At 34.2% G+C, this 19053-nt stretch overlaps 5 protein-coding genes across 6 annotated transcripts; 3 read left to right on the top strand and 2 right to left on the bottom strand.

The window, feature by feature from the left end:
* Positions 1–613: 613 nt before the first annotated feature.
* LOC140873337 (probable inactive purple acid phosphatase 16) lies at positions 614–2986 on the bottom strand. 2 transcript variants are annotated; one of them, XM_073276432.1, is made up of 5 exons: positions 2697–2986; positions 2259–2468; positions 1474–1768; positions 1201–1369; positions 614–1104 (listed from the first exon to the last, which is right to left on the bottom strand). In XM_073276432.1, exons 1-5 carry the CDS (start codon positions 2953–2955, stop codon positions 892–894), a joined length of 1146 nt encoding a protein of 381 aa, XP_073132533.1. In that variant the 5' UTR covers positions 2956–2986; the 3' UTR covers positions 614–891. The 2 variants fall into 2 exon arrangements, with proteins under 2 accessions (XP_073132533.1, XP_073132534.1); XM_073276433.1 differs by having other exon boundaries at positions 2684–2889.
* Positions 2987–5830: 2844 nt separating this feature from the next.
* On the top strand, positions 5831–8426 carry LOC140873267 (uncharacterized). The gene is made up of 3 exons (XM_073276348.1): positions 5831–6026; positions 6202–6306; positions 7175–8426. The coding sequence occupies exons 2-3, from the start codon at positions 6222–6224 to the stop codon at positions 8110–8112; spliced, it is 1023 nt and encodes a 340-aa protein (XP_073132449.1). The 5' UTR covers positions 5831–6026; positions 6202–6221; the 3' UTR covers positions 8113–8426.
* A 2261-nt stretch (positions 8427–10687) lies between these two features.
* On the top strand, positions 10688–12124 carry LOC140873027 (AAA-ATPase ASD, mitochondrial-like). The gene has a single exon (XM_073275992.1). It carries the CDS (start codon positions 10688–10690, stop codon positions 12044–12046), a length of 1359 nt encoding a protein of 452 aa, XP_073132093.1. The 3' UTR covers positions 12047–12124.
* Positions 12125–12313: 189 nt separating this feature from the next.
* LOC140873135 (probable F-box protein At5g04010) lies at positions 12314–13096 on the bottom strand. Its single transcript, XM_073276116.1, has one exon. It carries the CDS (start codon positions 13094–13096, stop codon positions 12314–12316), a length of 783 nt encoding a protein of 260 aa, XP_073132217.1.
* Positions 13097–14982: 1886 nt separating this feature from the next.
* On the top strand, positions 14983–18971 carry LOC140873026 (GTP-binding protein BRASSINAZOLE INSENSITIVE PALE GREEN 2, chloroplastic). Its single transcript, XM_073275991.1, has 5 exons — positions 14983–15339; positions 15961–16166; positions 16253–17575; positions 17727–17890; positions 18454–18971. The coding sequence occupies exons 2-5, from the start codon at positions 16049–16051 to the stop codon at positions 18805–18807; spliced, it is 1959 nt and encodes a 652-aa protein (XP_073132092.1). The 5' UTR covers positions 14983–15339; positions 15961–16048; the 3' UTR covers positions 18808–18971.
* Positions 18972–19053: the final 82 nt, after the last annotated feature.

Genomic DNA, 19053 nt, shown 5'->3' with positions numbered 1-19053 from the left:
AAATAGGTTTTATTTCTAGATTTTAATGCAGTGTTTGGCCCTTTGGAAGAAATTTCAAAATTTAATTAATGAAAAGTTGAGAATTATTTTCTAAAAGTTCTCCCAAACACTACTTAAATATAGCTCAATATGCATTCATTTCACGCCTCACGGGGATGGAACCGAGGTTTTGATTGCATCCGAGATATTTTTTGTTAACTTTTAGTCCAAGACAGTGCTGTGCATCTCAATTTACGCCTCATTCAATTCTATCTTGTATCTTCATAAATAATTGGATCATGCTACATTTATAAATTAGATTACACCTTGGGTTATAAAATATATTTAAATTACAAATTTATCCTAAATGTAATTTTGAAAAAAAAATTCTATATAAAATATATGGATAATTTTGTAATTTCAAATGCATTTGTAACCTAATTTGTAAACCACATTGTACATATAATATTTTCCTAAATAATTTTCTTTACTGATATGAAGAGCCCTGGAATGGAGAAGAATTGGAGCCTTTTTCATCCCAATAAACAGCCTAAATACAACATCACATTTCATTAACTAGACAAGATTGATTAAAAAAATTCTGATCTTTCTTTGTATAATTTTGGGTCGGACTGCTGCACTACTGCATGGTCCGTCAATGCATCAGAAAGTTGAGTGAAATAAATAAAAGTACATCAACTTGCTAAATTGATACATTAACGATTAAAATTAAAAAACGCACGCGATCTTTTTTATTGAGATCCAATAACTTTATTTTAAATTTTGAGTTTCATCGTTATCGACTGTATATAGAACAAGAACACGGTTGTTTCATGGTCAGTCCTCCTCTTCGTATGTTCAACTCGTTGAGGTTCGTTGTATTAACGGCACAAAATGAGAGAATAAAGAAGTCTAAGGGCACAAGATCACTTCACTGTGCATGTGCCCATCTTCCATTCTAATCCATGATTTTAGAGAGAATGGCTGGTGATTGATCTCAAGAATCCGAGCTCCCCTTGGCCAGTTTCCATATCCACCATAACCGGTATGTCGAGCGAAGCACAGCCAGAGATTCTTGTGAGGGCAGCACCAGTCCAATCCATGGTTGTGCCCTACAAACACAGCCTGCTTTTCCCCAACAAAACATTTCAGAAACATTAATATATATAATTAAGCACTACACAGCCACAACTGGTACCTAATACACCCTTTAGCACTAACCTTGACAGAAGGTCTTTCTTCAAGAACTTTCATGATACCCATTTCAGCTTCTTGTGCAGCAACATCCTCCAAGAAAATCGAGCCAACGCAACGCTCACGTACCAAAAAACTAGGAGCCACTTTCTTGTATGCTTTGGTTGGAATGTGCCAAAAAATTATTTCAGGCACCCTAGGCAGAACAAAAACAAAACTAGTTCTTCATTCAATTGCTGTCTTCGATCTTAAAGAAAAAAATTACAAAAAAAAATAAAAAAATCACGAAGTTCTAATTACCTCGAGTCTGGATTTATCTCTTCGGACTTCTGCTTAAACCACTTCACTTGAGCATCAGATATAACTTGGGGGTATGATCCTCCACCCGAGTCGAAGAAGTACATGAAAGCTAAGGCTTCTTCGGAATCACTTGATGAAGCAAGTTTAAGGACATAGTTGGAAACACTAGGCCATAGACCCTTGGGACCTTTCTTAGAATACGACCATATGTTTTGCTTGATCTCATTCCTCATCAACTGCAACCGCGACGTCCCTTTGAAGCTGCATTCTTCAGTACCATATGATGCAAAAGGTCCTGGAAAAGTATTATGGAATGAAATTAAGTTGCTGCTTTTTTATTTTTCTAAATCACGCCTCCATAAGTCTTGAAAATGAAATTGAACTAGACTAAACCATCAACATGATCACCATGCTGAATCTTGACTTTGGAGACTCTGAAAATTACAGAAAATTAGTAATGAGTGACAGTTGCTGAATTCAAGTTCAAGATTAGAATTGGACACATATATATAAGATGTGTCAAGCGAGAGATACGCATTATAATGGACTCAAAACAAAGGGAAGAAATGCCATCTACTTCGAAGTCATAGCAGCTCATAATAGTGAAAACTCTGATTTTTTCAGCCTTATAGAAACTCAAATATTGTGTTGAATTGATGGCCACACATGATAAGTAGTGTACGATAGTCCTTCCTCCCAAGGTCATGAGAATCAAACACGTGACCTTAATATATAACTATCCAATAGTTATACACTACTAAGATCATTATAATCACAGGAGTCACCTGCATCAGGACAACGAATCTTCGGAATCCCGGTTGTTGTAAACCAGTCCATCGGCCATTCAAATGGAGCATCATCGTGGTTCCCGAAAACACTGGCCCACGGTATTCCCCGTGCTCTTGTTGGTGACACTGCCTCATCCCAATACAAGCTTGCATTTTCAATCATTATGTTGTTGGCCGTGATGATATCCCCCAGATAAACCACAAAATCTGCAACAAAATTTCCAATATATTATACTGATCAACCATCATGCAATTAATTAAAATGTTGTCATATTTAATTTGCAACTATTTTTTCTTACAGTAAAACATTACAAATATTTTCTTCTTATAAATTGATCGAAATGCAACCTAAAAACACTTTGTACGTTAATTCGAGTCGAGTACAAACAAAATTGTTTTGGATAACAAATATTAATCATGACCAGATAGACACACCCGGCTCCTCTTGGTCCAGCACGGTGGACATGACTCTGGTCGAATCAACATCTTGGCGCGGGCCCCACTCGGTCCACGCGTCCTCGCCGAAGTGAAGGTCGGCGAAAAGAGCAATCTTGAACGGCGAACCCTCTCGCACCCCCAGGGGGAGGATCAGCCGCGGATCATCTGCACGTACGGCTGAGATTATCAATATTGGTAAACAGATGATTGCTGTCCATTGGATTGGATATTGGTTTCTGGTTGAAGAAGTAGGCATGAATGAATAATAAGTATGAAGTCGAAGCAAAGTAACAATGTTGATGTACTATAAAGTCCGCTCATTAATGGCCTAGCTTCGCAACTGATCACGAGCATGAAAGCTGATTTTTACGTGAATAAATGAGATATTTAATTTATGTTATTTTACCGTAGAATCACTAGTCATCTATTGATGGGGTTACAAAAACTATTGGTATAAACATGCATGATACAGCATCACTAGAAAATCAAGAAGGCCAAAATTTTCGTTGGAAATTGGGCAAAAGGTGTATGATGGCATATTGCCGAATACGAATTTTCCCATGTGGACCATGTAAATGTTTAGATAGATCCAACTTGCAAGTAAGAATAATGTAATATTCCTTATAGTGTTCGATCGTCGATGGCATTCACCAAAAAATAATAATAATATTTTCAAAATATATATTGTTTCCATTATTTATAGTTTTTTTTTTAAGTTTACAATTGATATTAAAGTACTCAATATAACATATCCGTGAAAATATAATTAAAAAAATTATTGAAATGGAAAATTTGCAATTTTAGTATGTAGTTTTTTTTGTTTTAGTCTTATAATTTTTCAAAGTTTGGTCTTAGTCCAGTAACTTGGATTTGGTTTTAAATCTTGGTCCTTTTTAATCGAATGACACTAAATCAATTGAATATTACTTATTTGGCGTCGTTCTTCTATAAAACTCGTATAATTAGAATTAAGCTTGTATTACACATATATATTATAATATACCTAATAAAAATAAAACAAAACGACAAGTTTTTTTCTTCGGATTTGTGAATATTGAGTGTCGTTTTTTCTTTATTGTTTTCATTAAGTTTTGCGTAATGAATTTTAATTTGTGTAACATATGGTTCATTCTTTTCAAATATGCATATAAGAGAGTATCGGTGTCAAATAAGTAATATTTGATTGATTTAGTAATTTTCGATAACTAAAACCTCAAAAAAATCTAAGTTATTGAAGTAAGACCAAACTTTGAAAAATTATAAAACTAAAACAAAAAATAGGTTAATTTACAGGATTAAACTGCAATTTTCCCTGTTAAGAGAGATGTTATTCATTTCGTCACTTGTTCCGCAGTTTATGTGTATTTAGAACGGAAGTTGGCCTAATCATTTGAAATTCTTTATTTGACTTTTTAACTAATCAACCCTTCCAACAAATCAACAAAAGAAGAAAAAGCTGCTTAGTGTATCAATACCACAAGCAAGGGTGATAATGCAAAACCACAACCCAAGGTAATGTGGCTCGACATAATATTTTAAAATTTTGTGCAATTATTTAAATATTGATTGCGCCAATATTAGATTTTATGATGATTCTGAACATCTTTTGAGAAGATTTTGCCATTAATGATTTTTTGGACAAATTGTTTCAATTATATCTGCCTCGAATCTCTGATTATCTTCTCAGTTTCATGGCTTGCACAATTATATATAATTTGCTCGAAATTTCACTAGTAATCAATTTGTCACATTCTTTACCATTCCACTAAAGATTCTTTCAATTATATCTGCCTAGAATCTTTGATTACCTTCCCAGTTTCATGGTTCACACAATTATAATTTGCTCGATAATTTCAATAGTAATCAATTTGTCACATTATTTCATGTATCTTTTAGCATGTCTTTAGTGGAATGGTGGTAACAGATTTATTCAATCTATATTTATAGTAAAAAAATAATACTTTAATATAAAACATGATATTTTTTATGAATAAAGTCTGATATACATAGATTTGACTTATGAGACGATATAGTAAGAATCATTATGTATATTTTAGTGATTATTATGCATAATAGTAACACCCAAAATAATAATAATCAATATCAAATATCATATCAAAATCGTTATAAAAACATGGGCGGAGCTAGTATGACCCAATGTGGACCTTCAAAAAACCAAAAAAATATTATATATTATAATTTTTAGAATCAAAATTTTAAATTTTTATTTGTCATTATTTCGGCCTAGTTGCCCATATTGAACCCAAACAAAAGCTTTTTTTCATTATATTTTTTAGACCTTCAGATAGACGGTATATAATTAATTATCTTGTGTATAGTGTTTTTTCCGTGATTAATTGATGACATATGATTTGATCAACAACCACTTCAATTCATATTACTTATCTTCTCATTTTTTAATATTTTTTAAATTCAAAATTTTACCAAATTTTAGCTTCGTTTTTTCCTTCAATATTCGTCAATCATTCAACCATTTTAAAATTTTATGCCCATTTTGCAATCGATAATCAATTCATGCTTCTTCTTCTTTTTTACTGTAGATTTATATTTTTTAGCGAATTTTTTTTTATTGCAGATTATATACGTATTGTTCTCCGTCATTTTCCTAGCTTTTTTCAATCCATTAACAAGTGTTTATGATCGTATCTAATCATGTGATATTGGAAACCTCTGTAGTGGTCTATTAAGTGTTTAGTCATTAGTACATTCCACCCAGACCTCTCGATATAACTGCACTACTTTTCTCTGGATGTTTAACCATGAGGGATGTAGCTAACTACTCAAGTCTGGATGTTAGACGAGTGTGTTCGAACCTTAAAAAAAATTATTTATGGATATCGATTATCCGATATCTTTTTCTTACTTCATTATTATACAATATTGTTACTTACACTAAACCAAGAGTTTTACTCTTTACATGTGTTAAAAAAGAATCAACAAATCCATTTTCCTAAAAAAGCCTAAAGTTTATGGCCAAAAGTAACTCGAGGCTGAAACTAACAGAATGAAATTTTTCCCAAAAAGAGAAAAATGGAATTTAACAGTAAAGTTTTAACATTTTTTTATTTATGATTTCAAGTTTGAACGGTTGAAAGAAGACTCTTTGGAGATCCCCACCCCTTCCGCTCCTAATAAATTTGCCACACACCGTCACATCCTCTGACAACTATTTTGCTGCCCTTTTCTTTGATCTTTTCCCTGCTTGGAAACTCTCTATTCGCCTTCTGTCTCTGTACTGTGTCTTCTACAACAAGTAGTGAAAAACCTCCGTGCGGCTCTTTTTAGGGATTTTACGCGAAATCTCAGGTGCCCATTTTTCTGCTTCTCTCGGTTTCGGCACCGAATTTTCCTTGTTTGATTCTTGGGGTTTTGGGTTCATTTTTTTTCAAGAAAAAAGTTTATTTTTTTTTTTAATTTTTAATTTTCTTTTTTCGGTTGACTTGCTTGAACTTTTTTGATTTCTGTATGTCTGGTTTTGTAGTATTTTTAGGTGTTGTCATCATGGAGAATCGAAGGAGGCAAAAGTGGGATAACTGTAGACAGGAAGTGCCGAGGAGAAGATCGCAGGGTAAAAGGCCACCTCGCGGTACGTTTTTGATTTCTGATTTATTTGTTGATTTCTCGTTTTTTTTCCTTGCTGGTACTTTAATTGAAGTGGGTGTCTTGATGTAAATTTTCTATCTTGAAATGATGTGAATTTTTTTCTGAGTTGAGTGTGAAAGTACTGATCTTTAATTGTTTTATGCTCTTGATGGTTCAATTATTAAATGAAAGGCCCTTCAACTTTGAATGCGATTTATGTATAGCTCTTGTTAGGAGAAGAACATTAATTTTCACTTTTTCACTTTAAAAAAAATTGTAGACGTTTTCTTTTAACTGATATCTGATTTGGTAGGTGGCCTATATTCGAAATGTCTCAGCTACGTACATTTTCTTCCTTACATTCAAATGTTTAGAGTGAAGATTATGAGGTTAAACAGATCAGATACCTGGTAAATTTGTCTTTATTCGAATACGTGTTGTTGTAAGCATTGGTGCATAGGGCATGAAGGTGGAAATGCATACTTGGATTCTATCATTTTTGCAATTAATGCTTAAAACTCAAAACGACGGGTTCGTTTCAGTTAAAATTGTCGTTTCGAAGAATTACAATGATCATTTGTTGTTGATCTATTTGGCAAGTTGATTGTATTTGTTATGTTCCTGTTTCAACGTCTGTAATTTGATATTGTATTTTGTTGTCACTGTCTCTCCAACTCTTTGTTCCTGTCTTTAATTGGTCTTTTATTTTTTTGGTCCATGAATCCAATCATTACTAGGACATGCATTGAAGAAAATATTCCATCGTTGAAGGATCATCTACTCACACATAAACAATTCTTTCAATTCTAGGTGTCATGTTTGCGATTTTTTTTAATTTAATTTGCACAGATGCATTTGGTTATTTTCTACAGGCAGTTGGCAGCCGACTGTGCCTTCATGGGAGAAAGAATTTTGCAAAGTCGTCGGTTCCCTGGATTGGGAAACATTACTGCAAATGAAGAAATTTACGCACCTGTATGATAATGTGGCCAAGTGGAACGACTCAGCAGGGGAAGAGGCGTTTTGTAATGCTAAAAAACGATTCTGGGCTCAAATAAATGGCTTTCCCTGTGAAGTTGAATTACCCAATCCTGACCTTTATATTGACGACATAAAATGGGATATGGAAGCTGATCCCGAGCTGCCATTAGACCTTGATACCAAACCTACAATTCCATATGCTGAGGAAAACATTGATACTGTTGTATTTTTTGGTGATTCTCTCGTTTCCACCCAAGAATTCTCGCCCCCTGGCTGGGGAGACGAGGAAGAGAATGTTAAAGTACCGGATAACTTATATTCCGGTGATAATGGTCACTCTTGGGAGCATAACTGGGACAATTCATTCAATAACAACGCTGCGGTTGCATGGTCGGGTTTCTGGGAGAATGAGTGGCATTTCAGTAATGGAATCGGGCAAACAGGATACATTCCATGGGCAAGTGGTTGGGATAACTCATGGGGATGGAATTATGACAATAATCTTGGCAATTATGAAGTGGGGCATGAAATCTTGCCAGACAATAAAGCTTATAAAGAACAGCACGACCACTATTTTCCCAGTGTAAATCCTGGTCGAAACTCATCGAGCTACAAGACGTGTGTGGCTACAAAGAACGACCTATGCATGAATGATTTCCCAAAAGACGGGAAAGGTTGGCATAAAGCTGCCCAATGGGGAGAGCAATCTGCAATGGTGAGAAGATCCAATACAAGAAAGCTGAATTCGCATAATTCGTGTGTGCCGGTTACCCATCATGCTGGAATCGGTTTGGAGCGAACATGGAACAAGGGAAAACATGTCTCCTGAACTCAGAATGGAAAGGTGCAATTTATTTCATTCTATTTCATTTGTTCTTTACATAGAACTTGGGAATGAGTATCATATTTGTGGAGTTTCCGCATTATAGTATCTAGTTTCCCCCAAAATTTTACGACAAGTTCTGATATTGGGGTGGTTGTGTTATATATAAGCTAGCTTAGCATCGGTTTTGTTTGTCCTTTCGAATTTTGTCGGAGGTTCTATGTATGTGTAGGTATTGTTTTCCAGTGTGGCATGTCTCTTGTATTTATATCAGTAAATTTTTTGTGGTATAGAATTATCTTTGTGCTGAAACTCATACATGCCATTTAATGATTCTTGGCTCTTCTCTCGTTCACGGTCAGAGTTCCATTCGTCTCCAAGCTTTCCAGGGGAAAATCGTGTAAAATATCGGGGAAAACAATAAAATTCTTCATTTTAAACTAAAAGTATGCTGTAATTCAATATTTTGAAAATCTAACACATTTGCTTCATTTGTCGGATGTTAATTTATAAATTTCAAAAGGAAGTTGATATATTATACTCCATTTTGTGTTATTTACACTACACTTCATGTGTAAAATATGTGTTTAATTTACTCAGAAGTGGGGTGCAAATAACAAAAATGGAGTGTAAATATCAACTCCCATTTCAAAATATAGTAGTGTTTTAAAAGATCATTAGTTTCTTATCATATATTTTTTGGGTTGTTGAATAAATGGTTAATGAGATCCTAGTATATCCGTAATATCCAAATTATACATTCAACGGTTCGTATTTTTACACATAAGCGTAATTAATTATATATTGTTAACGTGACAAATCATGTGACATTAGATCTATCATTTAGAATATTATCAATATGCTATTTTGAAATCTACGGAATATATGTTATTTGCTGTTTGAGTGCGAAAATTTAGTAGCTTAAACTATTCGAGATTTCATGTTGTGGAAAAATTTCATGTTATCTTTAATCGAGATATTGTGTGTTATTTAATAAGTATATATATGACAAATGATTTTATTTGAATAATATGTTTATAATGGAAAATCAATGGAATACAATGTAATTCAGAATACAACGGCAAATGAAACGTGGATCCAACACGAATCAAGAAATATGCTAATATAGTGTCTCACGTTTGTGACTTGTTTGGTTGAGATGATGACAAGTATCAACAAACAAGTGATATAACGTATATTTTTTAGTTTGATCCACCGCCTCATGCACATACAAATCGTATACGTCATCTCTTTGTATAATCTATGATAATATAATAATAATCTGACGCAATTTATATATCATATACGCATACACGCGTCATATATATATAAATATAATATAACATACTTTTTTACTTTTTCATAGATTATACTTATAAATCACACTTTATGTACCCTCAATTTCTATTTTATTATCTCTATCATTAATTAATCATATTATATGTTGATTAATAATGATAATTAAATATTACCTTCTCTACTATGTAGAAGATATTAATAAATATATATATATATATATATGATAATCTCCATTAAAAAATTTGATATTCTTATAATTATGACACAACTTTTATAATTAATTTTGGAAATTTTAAACTTTATAACATGGTTTATCATTAAAATGTTGTTTGGTATATAATACTACGTTTCGACGAGTATTTGATTTGAGAAGATTTTTGAAGAATTAATCTAAAATGATATTGAGTGTATTCCATATCTATCAATCATTATTATGATTGTTTCATCAAATATGAATTAGCAATGGATGAATTTGAAAGTTCACCCAACATAAATTTATTCAAATCAAATATAATTGAAATTAATGATTTTAAAACGTATAGTGCTATTCATTTCGTCCAAACGCAAAACATGAAAAAGAGGTTGAAAATTATAACAAATTGAGACAGAAGAGTTGAATTCTACGGGATTGCTTGGCATTTCGTTAGGTCGAATTGCATAATTATTTTTTAGGTTATTTTTCAGTTCATTATATTATTACCATGAAAATAGAAAACAGATCGAGCTCATGAATATCTTCCTTTTTTTTTTTTTTTTTTAGAATAACATGAATTTATACAATAGACATAAAACCAGGACCTAATTCATCTCATAAATATTTTATGATTATACCAATTGATACGTGATTTCCATCCATCCCAATAATACTTTATAATCATTTCACGTTTTAGCAAAATAGATTATACTAAATAATACAATAATATACGTTAAAAGATCTCTTTTTTTTTCTCAGAAAATATAATCAAGCAAAAACATTACATTCTCCAATAAAAGTTTTCAAATAAAAAGCTATAAAACATGATACATTCTTAAATAATTCTATATCTACAATAAAATATCTTATTCAAAAATAAATAAATATAATCAATTAAGTTACATCGTCCTTAATAATTTTCTTTTAACAATATATATTTTCAGAAAAACACACAACAAAACGCATACGTACATTTGTCCTGAGAATTTGTTATCCACATTTCATAAAGCCAAACACGGACTATACATATATCATATATTTACAATTTGTTTCTCAAATGTTTCGAATGAATAATTAATTACCAAGAAAATGAAGATGGGAGAAATCTTTACACAATTGGGATCTTTAATTGCAACTCTAATGTTTGCAAGAGCAATTCTTGAACGATATGTCCCTTCCCAACTCAGAGCTTTTCTTGAAAAACACTTCGCAAAAGCCTTCAATTTCCTTTCTCCGTACATCCAAGTAACCTTCAACGAGTTCACCGGCGAACGCCTGATGCGCAGCGACGCTTACTCCGCCATCGAGACCTACCTGAGCTCCATCTCCTCCGCCCAGGCCCGGCGGATGAAGGCGGATGTCTTGAAAAACAGCAGCCACCCACTGGTGCTCACCATGGACGATAATGAAGAAGTGGCTGATGCCTACAGGGGAGTCAAGATTTGGTGGGCTTCGGGTAAAAACATTTCCAAGGTCCAGACTTTGTCTTTCCAACACATTAACGATGAAAAGAGGTATTACAAGTTGAAGTTTCACAAAAAAGATAGGGACTTTATCGTAAATTTTTACTTGGATCATGTGATGAAAGAGGGCAAGGCTATAAGGGTGAAAAACAGGCAGAGAAAGCTTTACACCAACAATGGAGCTTCTTGGAGCCATGTTTTATTCGAGCATCCTGCGACTTTTCAAACATTAGCAATGGATTCGGATAAGAAAAGGGACATCATAGATGATTTATTGGCATTCAGTAATGGTGAAAGTTTCTATTCAAGGATCGGAAGGGCCTGGAAAAGGGGCTATCTTCTTTATGGTCCCCCGGGGACTGGAAAATCCACCATGATTGCTGCAATGGCTAATCTTTTAAAGTACGATGTGTATGATCTTGAGTTAACTTCAGTGAAAGATAACACAGAGCTTAAGAAGCTATTGATTTCTACTTCTAATAAGTCGATTATCGTGATCGAAGACATCGATTGTTCCGTAGATTTAACAGGGCAGAGAGGCAAGAAAAGGGACAAGAAATTAGAACATGAGCAAGAGGAACCTCATGATAACGTAAAGAACGTTAGCAATGTTACTCTTTCGGGGCTTTTGAATTTCATAGATGGGATATGGTCAGCTTGTGGAGGTGAAAGACTTATAGTATTCACGACAAATCATGTGGATAAATTGGATCCAGCTTTGATTAGAAGAGGGCGAATGGACAAACACATCGAGCTATCATATTGTAGCTTTGAAGGGTTCAAGATTTTGGCCAAGAATTATCTTCGCTTGGAGGATCATGATTTGTTTGGGAGGATTGAGGCTCTGTTAGCAGAAATCGAGATTACTCCTGCTGATATTGCTGAGAATCTGATGCCGAAAGGCGTTGGCGGAAATGTGGAAACTTGCTTGAAGAGTTTGATTTCTGTTCTTGAGCAAGAAAGGAAGGAACTTTGCCCGGATTAAGTAAACCTTGAGCTGTCTCAAGAAAGATACATCGATTTGTATAATTCATGAACTTGCTATTTGCATTATATATACATTTTTGCCACCGGAGATTATGTCATCCCTACATATTTTCTAGCAGAAGCAATATCTTCTGATCTTTTTATACGCTTTAATTTAATTCAATCTCGCTTCTTTATTGGACTAATATATAAGATCGTTATGACTTTTAGTACAAGAACTATTTATTAATTAACATTTACTTGGGTTTCTTGCACATAAGCCAAGTTACATGTTAGATGGCAAAAGAAAATGTTGCAAGTACCTAAGAACCTCATCAACACTCACATATCTCCAACTCACTATACTCAAGACCCCCAAACTCATCTTCTCCACCGCCACCTTCCCGCCGCAGTCCCGGAGCCCCACCCTCAAATCCACCACCAACCCGCTGGCGCCGCCGCCGGAGCAACACCCTGCTGACGGAAGCTCCTTGGAAAACCACCCTTCCAAACCCATCACGAAGCTGCTACCCTTTCCCTCGCAATCCATCATCGTAAACACGCTTCTAAACCCCTCCAACACCACATTCCACGTGATTTTCAAGCCATTCAATGCCTCGAATCCCACCGATGTACTTGTCTCCACGTCGATGTCGAACCGGAAAATGCTGCCGTTTCTGTCCAGCTTGACCTCTCCGCCGGGCTTCACCACGGTGAGGATGGATTCTTTGGGGTTCCGGATGTCGATGGAGAATATGAGATGCCGGAGAGAGAGGCCGGGTTTGGGGGGTGGCTGGTGGCGGCGCTTCTCGGAGGCGTGGCCAAGGGAGTATAGTTTGTGGTATGATACGGCGGAGGAAATGGCGGCGTTGGTGAGGTTGGCGAGCGAGGGGTAGCGGCTGGAGAAGAAAGGTTGCCAGAGATGGTCGGAGGACATGGAAATGGCCCATGATTTGCATACACAGACGGCGGTTGCCAGGCTTTTGGGGTCGAGAAAGTGAGCTACCAAATCAAGAATTTGCCATGGAAGTGAAGATTTCATTTCCAAGGATCTACATTTGGGCTCCATAGTCATCTGCTTCGTTGGATTGAAATTATATATAATTTGTGGGCTTTTTGTACTGATCATTGTTCTTGTACTTGGACACCACGTAGAAGCTCTGCAGAAGTGTGAAATCCAGCATACGACACGTGTAAGACAAAAACAATTAGATTTTGTAATAAACCTAGGTTCTTAAGATTTATTATTATAAACTCTCGATCAAAAAAAAAAATTTTTTATTATAAACTTTTTTTTATTTTTTTTAAATATCACTATTTTTTAATTTTTATTATTTATTAAATAAAAAATTGATGATAAAATAATACTAAATCATATTAAATATATTGATAAAAATTATAGTTATAAATTTTTTTTTGACATTACAACTTGTAAATTTATTTTAGACAATAAAAATCGATTATTTTTTACTTTGTATCCAAATTAATCGAAAAAGTTGAAGTTTAGGTTTACAGTAAAACCTCTCCGCATTAATAATTTATTTAAAATAATATTTTTTTTCCAGTTCCAACTCGCGTAAGTTTATTAAATCGATTAAATATTGATAATAGAAGAAATTTCCTAAAGATCTTTGTTTTACAAATATAAGGTCTCATCAATATCGTATATAACTAAAACTATTTATTTGTTTTTTTAAATCAAATCTGATTGAAATATAATTCTATCTCTATATTTTTCAAGGTTCTAAAAAACGTGAAGCGTGACGAAACGTCATGATCAAGCTTCATGCTTTAAAAGCTTAAGCGAATTTAGAACAAGTTTAAGCGTGAAAAAACGTTTTTCATTTTTTTATAACTTTAATTATATTAAATTAATTAATAGAATAAATAACATATAAATTTAAAGATTTTAAGAATAAATACACAAATTTTGAAGTTATAAAAAAACGTAAGTCTCAAAATATTATCTAGAGTAAAATGTCTATGTCAGATCATATTTCATCTTTTAGTCGCAAAGAAATTGGAAATATACGATACAAATTTAATTTTGATGTATTTAAATGTTTTTTTAAAAATATATATATTATTAAATATTTATCATTTAAAATAAAATTCAAATTTAAAAATATTAAATTAAAATTAAAAGTTTAATTAAATATTATTTTTTAAAAATTATAGCTTTTAACGCTTTTTTCGAGTTTTTTCACGTTTTTTTCGAGCTTTTTCACGTTTTTTTTCGCTTAATATGGTCAACCAAGAGGTTGACTGCTTTTTTCACGCTATTGTCCAAAGCGAAGCTTTTTGCTCACGCTTCACGTTTAATCGCACTTAATCGACGTTTTTTCGCGCTTTTTAGAACACTGATATTTTCTCATTGCATCCAAAATTTACATTCTGGAACTATGACAACAAATTATGAATGATTGTTTTCTCTAATATTTCCTTTTACTTAACTAATTCTAAAAAAAATGTATCATCTTTAACTTGATCATCACTAATATTTTCAGTTGCATTAACTATAATTTCTTCTAAACTTTGCTATTGTGAACATATTTATTTTCACATGGATAACATGGAAAATATTTTGTTACTAAACAATACGAAAAATTCTAGTCATACATCAATTTAATTACTATATATTAGTTAAATATAAAAATATAGTATTTAAAAAATTATATTATTAATTTAAATTAATCAATACCTCTATAATAATAAAATTTCATGAACCCAACATTATTAATTTATAAAAGTTTTTTTTGTACATAGATTTATAATTTTTTTCATTTTACAAAATATCCAAAAACCCAACCAAGTAAATTGGTTTAATCAATCCGACAAAAATAAATTTTTTCAATTTCCTCAATTTTATTAATTCTTTTAATATATTTTTATATTTATTATATTAATATCAATCAGGTAATTCATTATCTTTTCGCGACAGAAGGGAAGGGAAGGGAAGGGAAGCACACTCTTCGGTCTTCTCTCCAGTCTTCTCCTCTTCTTCACAACGTATACGTTCTCCAATCTATATATTTATATATATATATGTGTGTGTGTGTATCCTCTTCTCCGATAGAACCTTTTCTTCAGATTCGGGTCACCTGCTGTCAGTTGCACCTTCAAGACCACTTTTTTTCTTTGAGTTTGTATGCTTCAAACATTTGATAATCCACCCATTTCTGCACCATTCATCGACCAAGCTCTCAACTTTCAGTGAACCAGGGTTGTGCGACAGGGGCTTTGATGGAATAGAGTTCCATTCAATGGAGTAACAAGCTAATCTCCCTTTCAATTTTTGCTGTTCTTTAAAAGGTTAGTCCTTTGAGTGGCGTGAATTCAGGAGGTTTCTTGTTTGCATCGTTGAATTAATGGGTTTCCTACACTTTTAATTCAATGAAGAAGTGTGACAAGTTTAAATGGGAGGATGGAATTATTATTGGTATGATGCCGCGCATGACACTTGTGTATGCATAGTATATGTTTATGTATATGCCTTAATAGAAAGTGAACTTTTAACTATTCTTATCTCAATTGTAAAATGGGTGGATTATTTGAACATCATCAAGTAAATTGGTATAATATATTTATGTAAACATTTTTTGTTTTTCCTTCCTTATCGTTGAGTCGAGTACCGCATACTTCATGAAATTCTTTACTTCTGCCAATTACAATGCCGTTTACCTTTGTGTGAACAATGATACAGTCGTAGACTCGTAACTGGATAGCTTTTATGGAATATAATAACATTGTTTGTTGAATTATTTATGCGCTTGACTCCGTTTGAAGTCTGAACTTTCTACGTAGATACTTTTAGCTTCCCACACGACGTGAAGAAAATGATTCAAAATTTTTAACTGCTCCACCAAACTAGATTTCTCCAATACTTCGGGTTTTACCCATTTCATTAATATATTTGTTTGATTGTTCCTTCAGAACTCTGTTTATCCGTGTCTTCTCGTTGATCCCTGTTATGCCAAATAGAACATGATTTAAGGAGAAACAAAGGGATAAAGCAACAAAAATGGCATGTTTGCTATCGATGAATTCTTTATCTTCAAGTATCACCAATCTCAACATCAACCAACCTTTGATCAACAAGTTTGAATCAAGATGTCTGTCAAGATTTAAGGCTTTATATGGTAAATCTACTTTCCCTGGAATCTATTTTGTTTATTGCATTTTGCTAAGTTGATAGAATCCATCATCCAAAATCATTTTCTTTCAGACCTGCACATAGTAACAAAGAAAGACAGATATAAGAAGAAAGATTTGCTTGTTGTTTTAGCAGTAAAAGACAGTAAAGCAATTGTTGAGAAAACAGAGAAAAAGAATGTGAGGACTTTTAGGAAAGGCGATAAAGGCTTAATTTTGAGTGAAGGGAGAGATGAAGATGAGAATTATGGGCCTTTATGCCCTGGTTGTGGAGTGTTCATGCAAGATAAAGACCAAAATCTTCCTGGATATTATCAGAAAAGAGTAGAAGTTTCAGAGCTAGCTGATGACGAGGAGGAGATTGAGAATTTTGACGAGTTTGAAGAAGATGATGAGGATTTTGAGGATGATATTGTGGGGGAATTGGATGATAGTGAAGAGGAAGAAGTTGATTGGGAATCAGGAGAATTTGGATCGGAGTTGGAAGATGTGGAAGATGATTATTTGAAAGAACTAGATGGTTTTACTCCACCTGGTGTTGGTTATGGTAACATTACTGAGGAGACAATAGAAAAGGGAAAAAGGAAAAGGGTTTCGAAGGCCGAGAGGAAAAGAATGGCTAGGGATGCTCAAAAAGAGAAGGAGGAAGTGACGGTTTGTGCAAGGTGCCATTCGCTTAGAAACTATGGGCAGGTGAAGAATCAAGTGGCAGAAAATTTGATACCTGATTTTGACTTTGATCAGTTGATTAGTAAGAGGTTGATGAAACCTACAGGGACCGCAGATGCTACCGTATTGGTTATGGTTGTTGATTGTGTTGATTTTGATGGGTCATTTCCTAAACGTGCGGCTAGGTCCTTGTTCAAAGCATTTGAAGGTGGGAAAGATGGTTTTAAGCTAAGGAAAAATTTGCCTAAGCTTGTTCTTGTGGCAACGAAGGTTGATCTTCTCCCATCTCAAATTTCGCCTACACGGTTGGATAGATGGGTTCGACACCGTGCTAAGGCTAATGGAGCACCTAAACTTAGTGGAGTTTATCTGGTTAGTTCACGAAAGGATTTGGGCGTGCGAAATTTGCTGGCTTTTGTGAAGGACTTAGCTGGGCCTAGAGGTAATGTTTGGGTGATTGGGGCTCAGAATGCTGGAAAGTCAACATTGATAAATTCTTTTGCGAAGAAAGAAGGGGTGAAGATTACAAAACTTACAGAAGCTGCTGTTCCAGGAACAACCCTCGGGATTCTGAGGATTGGAGGAATACTATCAGCTAAAGCAAAGATGTACGATACTCCTGGTCTTTTACATCCATATTTAATGTCCGTGAGGTTGAACAGGGATGAGCAGAAAATGGCTGAGATACGTAAAGAACTTCAACCTCGAACATTTAGGATAAAGGCAAGTTATTAACGACCTTGTTTTATTTCTTCTAGCATTTCAATCATATCGTCTTCACTCTTTTAAAGCATTTTTAATATTATCCGCCCTTCTCAAAAATGGATGGGTAAACCCAACGATTAGATATAATAAATCATTGTAACATATGCAGGCAGGTCAAGCAATACATGTTGGAGGCTTAGTTAGACTCGATCTTGATAAAGCTTCTGTGGATACAATCTACGTGACAGTATTTTTGTCGCCAAGTATTTCTCTTCATCTGGGAAAGACAGAAAATGCTGAAGAGACCAAGAGCAACCATGCTGGAATTAGGCTGCAGGTAATGACTCTGACCCACATAAATAGAAGCTTTTACTGCATCAGCTCCATGAAACTTACACCGAAACAAGAAACTGCCCAACAGAAATATGCAAAACCTTAATGCTTGAACAAAGATTGGACAAATTATTCTTTCTTTCTGTATAAAAATTATTCATCCTCAATATTCAAATGTATCCAAATTCATTAACATAATTCTCTATCAAATTCTACAGCTCAGCTTCCCGTGGTCCTAATGATTTGTATTTTCAGTCAATTGGTTTGCCTAGCGTGCTCTTCAAGACCAAAAGGACCTGTGAAATCCCTTGGCAATCTGAACTGATTCTCCTTTAACGCTACGCCTTCCTTATTAATCATCAGTCGTACTTAAAATTTATTTATCCAGCTGCTTGCTGTCTTTGTCCTTGCTCCTTTTCATCAAATTGAATGATAATAAAAAGTTCTTAGTTTAAAATTTAAATGTGTTATTCACTTTGACCTTTAATATGAATGGTACTTCCACTCGATACATCGAACTGTGCCTACCAAATAATTTGACCTTTTCGGGTTTGTTTTTTGTTTCAGCCACCCATTGGTACAGACCGAGTTTCTGAATTGGGAGCTTGGGAACGTAGAGACATCAATGCATCTGGAACCAGCTGGGATGTGAACAGCATTGATATAGCAGTAGCAGGCTTAGGTTGGTTCTCTTTGGGATTGAAAGGCGAAGCAAACCTGAGTTTGTGGACATACGATGGCATCCAGATCACTTTGCGTGAACCTTTGGTACTTGATCGAGCTCCATTTCTTGAACGCCCTGGATTTTGGCTTCCAAAGGCGATATCTGATGCAATAGCCAATCAGAGTAAACTTGAAGCTAAATCAAGGAAAATTGAAGAAGAGGAGAGAGCAGAGTTGCATTTAGATATTCCAAGTTGAAAAGAAAACCGGTCAAGTTTGATCCGTTATTTTGAGAAGGCTTTACCAGTCCAGAAGTCTTGCTTTATATTGAACCAGAGTTAACACCAGTCGAGAACATTTAGCGTAATAATTTTCAAATCACGATATCACACTTGGTTTTCTTTTGTTCTTATAGTAAACTTAAAATCTATTCGTTGAAGTAGCTATTTTGTGTCTGGTTTCGCCTCTCAATCCGTCTATGAACATGGACCATGACATACCATT

The sequence above is a fragment of the Henckelia pumila genome, unplaced genomic scaffold (assembly GCF_033568475.1).
Source record: "Henckelia pumila isolate YLH828 unplaced genomic scaffold, ASM3356847v2 CTG_525:::fragment_3, whole genome shotgun sequence".
NCBI classification, from domain to species: Eukaryota; Viridiplantae; Streptophyta; class Magnoliopsida; order Lamiales; family Gesneriaceae; genus Henckelia; species Henckelia pumila.
Note: the sequence above shows the minus strand (reverse complement) of the source record. Positions and strands in the feature narration are given on the sequence as shown.

Excerpts from the sequence above, each read along its gene's own strand:
- LOC140873135 (XM_073276116.1), bottom strand. The coding sequence starts at position 13,096 with ATGGAGCCCAAATGTAGATCCTTGGAAATGAAATCTTCACTTCCATGG.
- LOC140873026 (XM_073275991.1), top strand. The coding sequence starts at position 16,049 with ATGGCATGTTTGCTATCGATGAATTCTTTATCTTCAAGTATCACCAAT. Across the intron at positions 16,167-16,252 it reads AAGATTTAAGGCTTTATATG|ACCTGCACATAGTAACAAAG; the intron begins GTAAATCTACTT and ends ATTTTCTTTCAG. Across the intron at positions 17,891-18,453 it reads ATGCTGGAATTAGGCTGCAG|CCACCCATTGGTACAGACCG; the intron begins GTAATGACTCTG and ends TTTTTGTTTCAG.
- LOC140873027 (XM_073275992.1), top strand. The coding sequence starts at position 10,688 with ATGAAGATGGGAGAAATCTTTACACAATTGGGATCTTTAATTGCAACT.
- LOC140873267 (XM_073276348.1), top strand. The coding sequence starts at position 6,222 with ATGGAGAATCGAAGGAGGCAAAAGTGGGATAACTGTAGACAGGAAGTG. Across the intron at positions 6,307-7,174 it reads GGGTAAAAGGCCACCTCGCG|GCAGTTGGCAGCCGACTGTG; the intron begins GTACGTTTTTGA and ends TATTTTCTACAG.
- LOC140873337 (XM_073276432.1), bottom strand. The coding sequence starts at position 2,955 with ATGCCTACTTCTTCAACCAGAAACCAATATCCAATCCAATGGACAGCA. Across the intron at positions 2,469-2,696 it reads GCTGGACCAAGAGGAGCCGG|ATTTTGTGGTTTATCTGGGG; the intron begins GTGTGTCTATCT and ends ATTTTGTTGCAG. Across the intron at positions 1,769-2,258 it reads GATTCGTTGTCCTGATGCAG|GACCTTTTGCATCATATGGT; the intron begins GTGACTCCTGTG and ends ATACTTTTCCAG.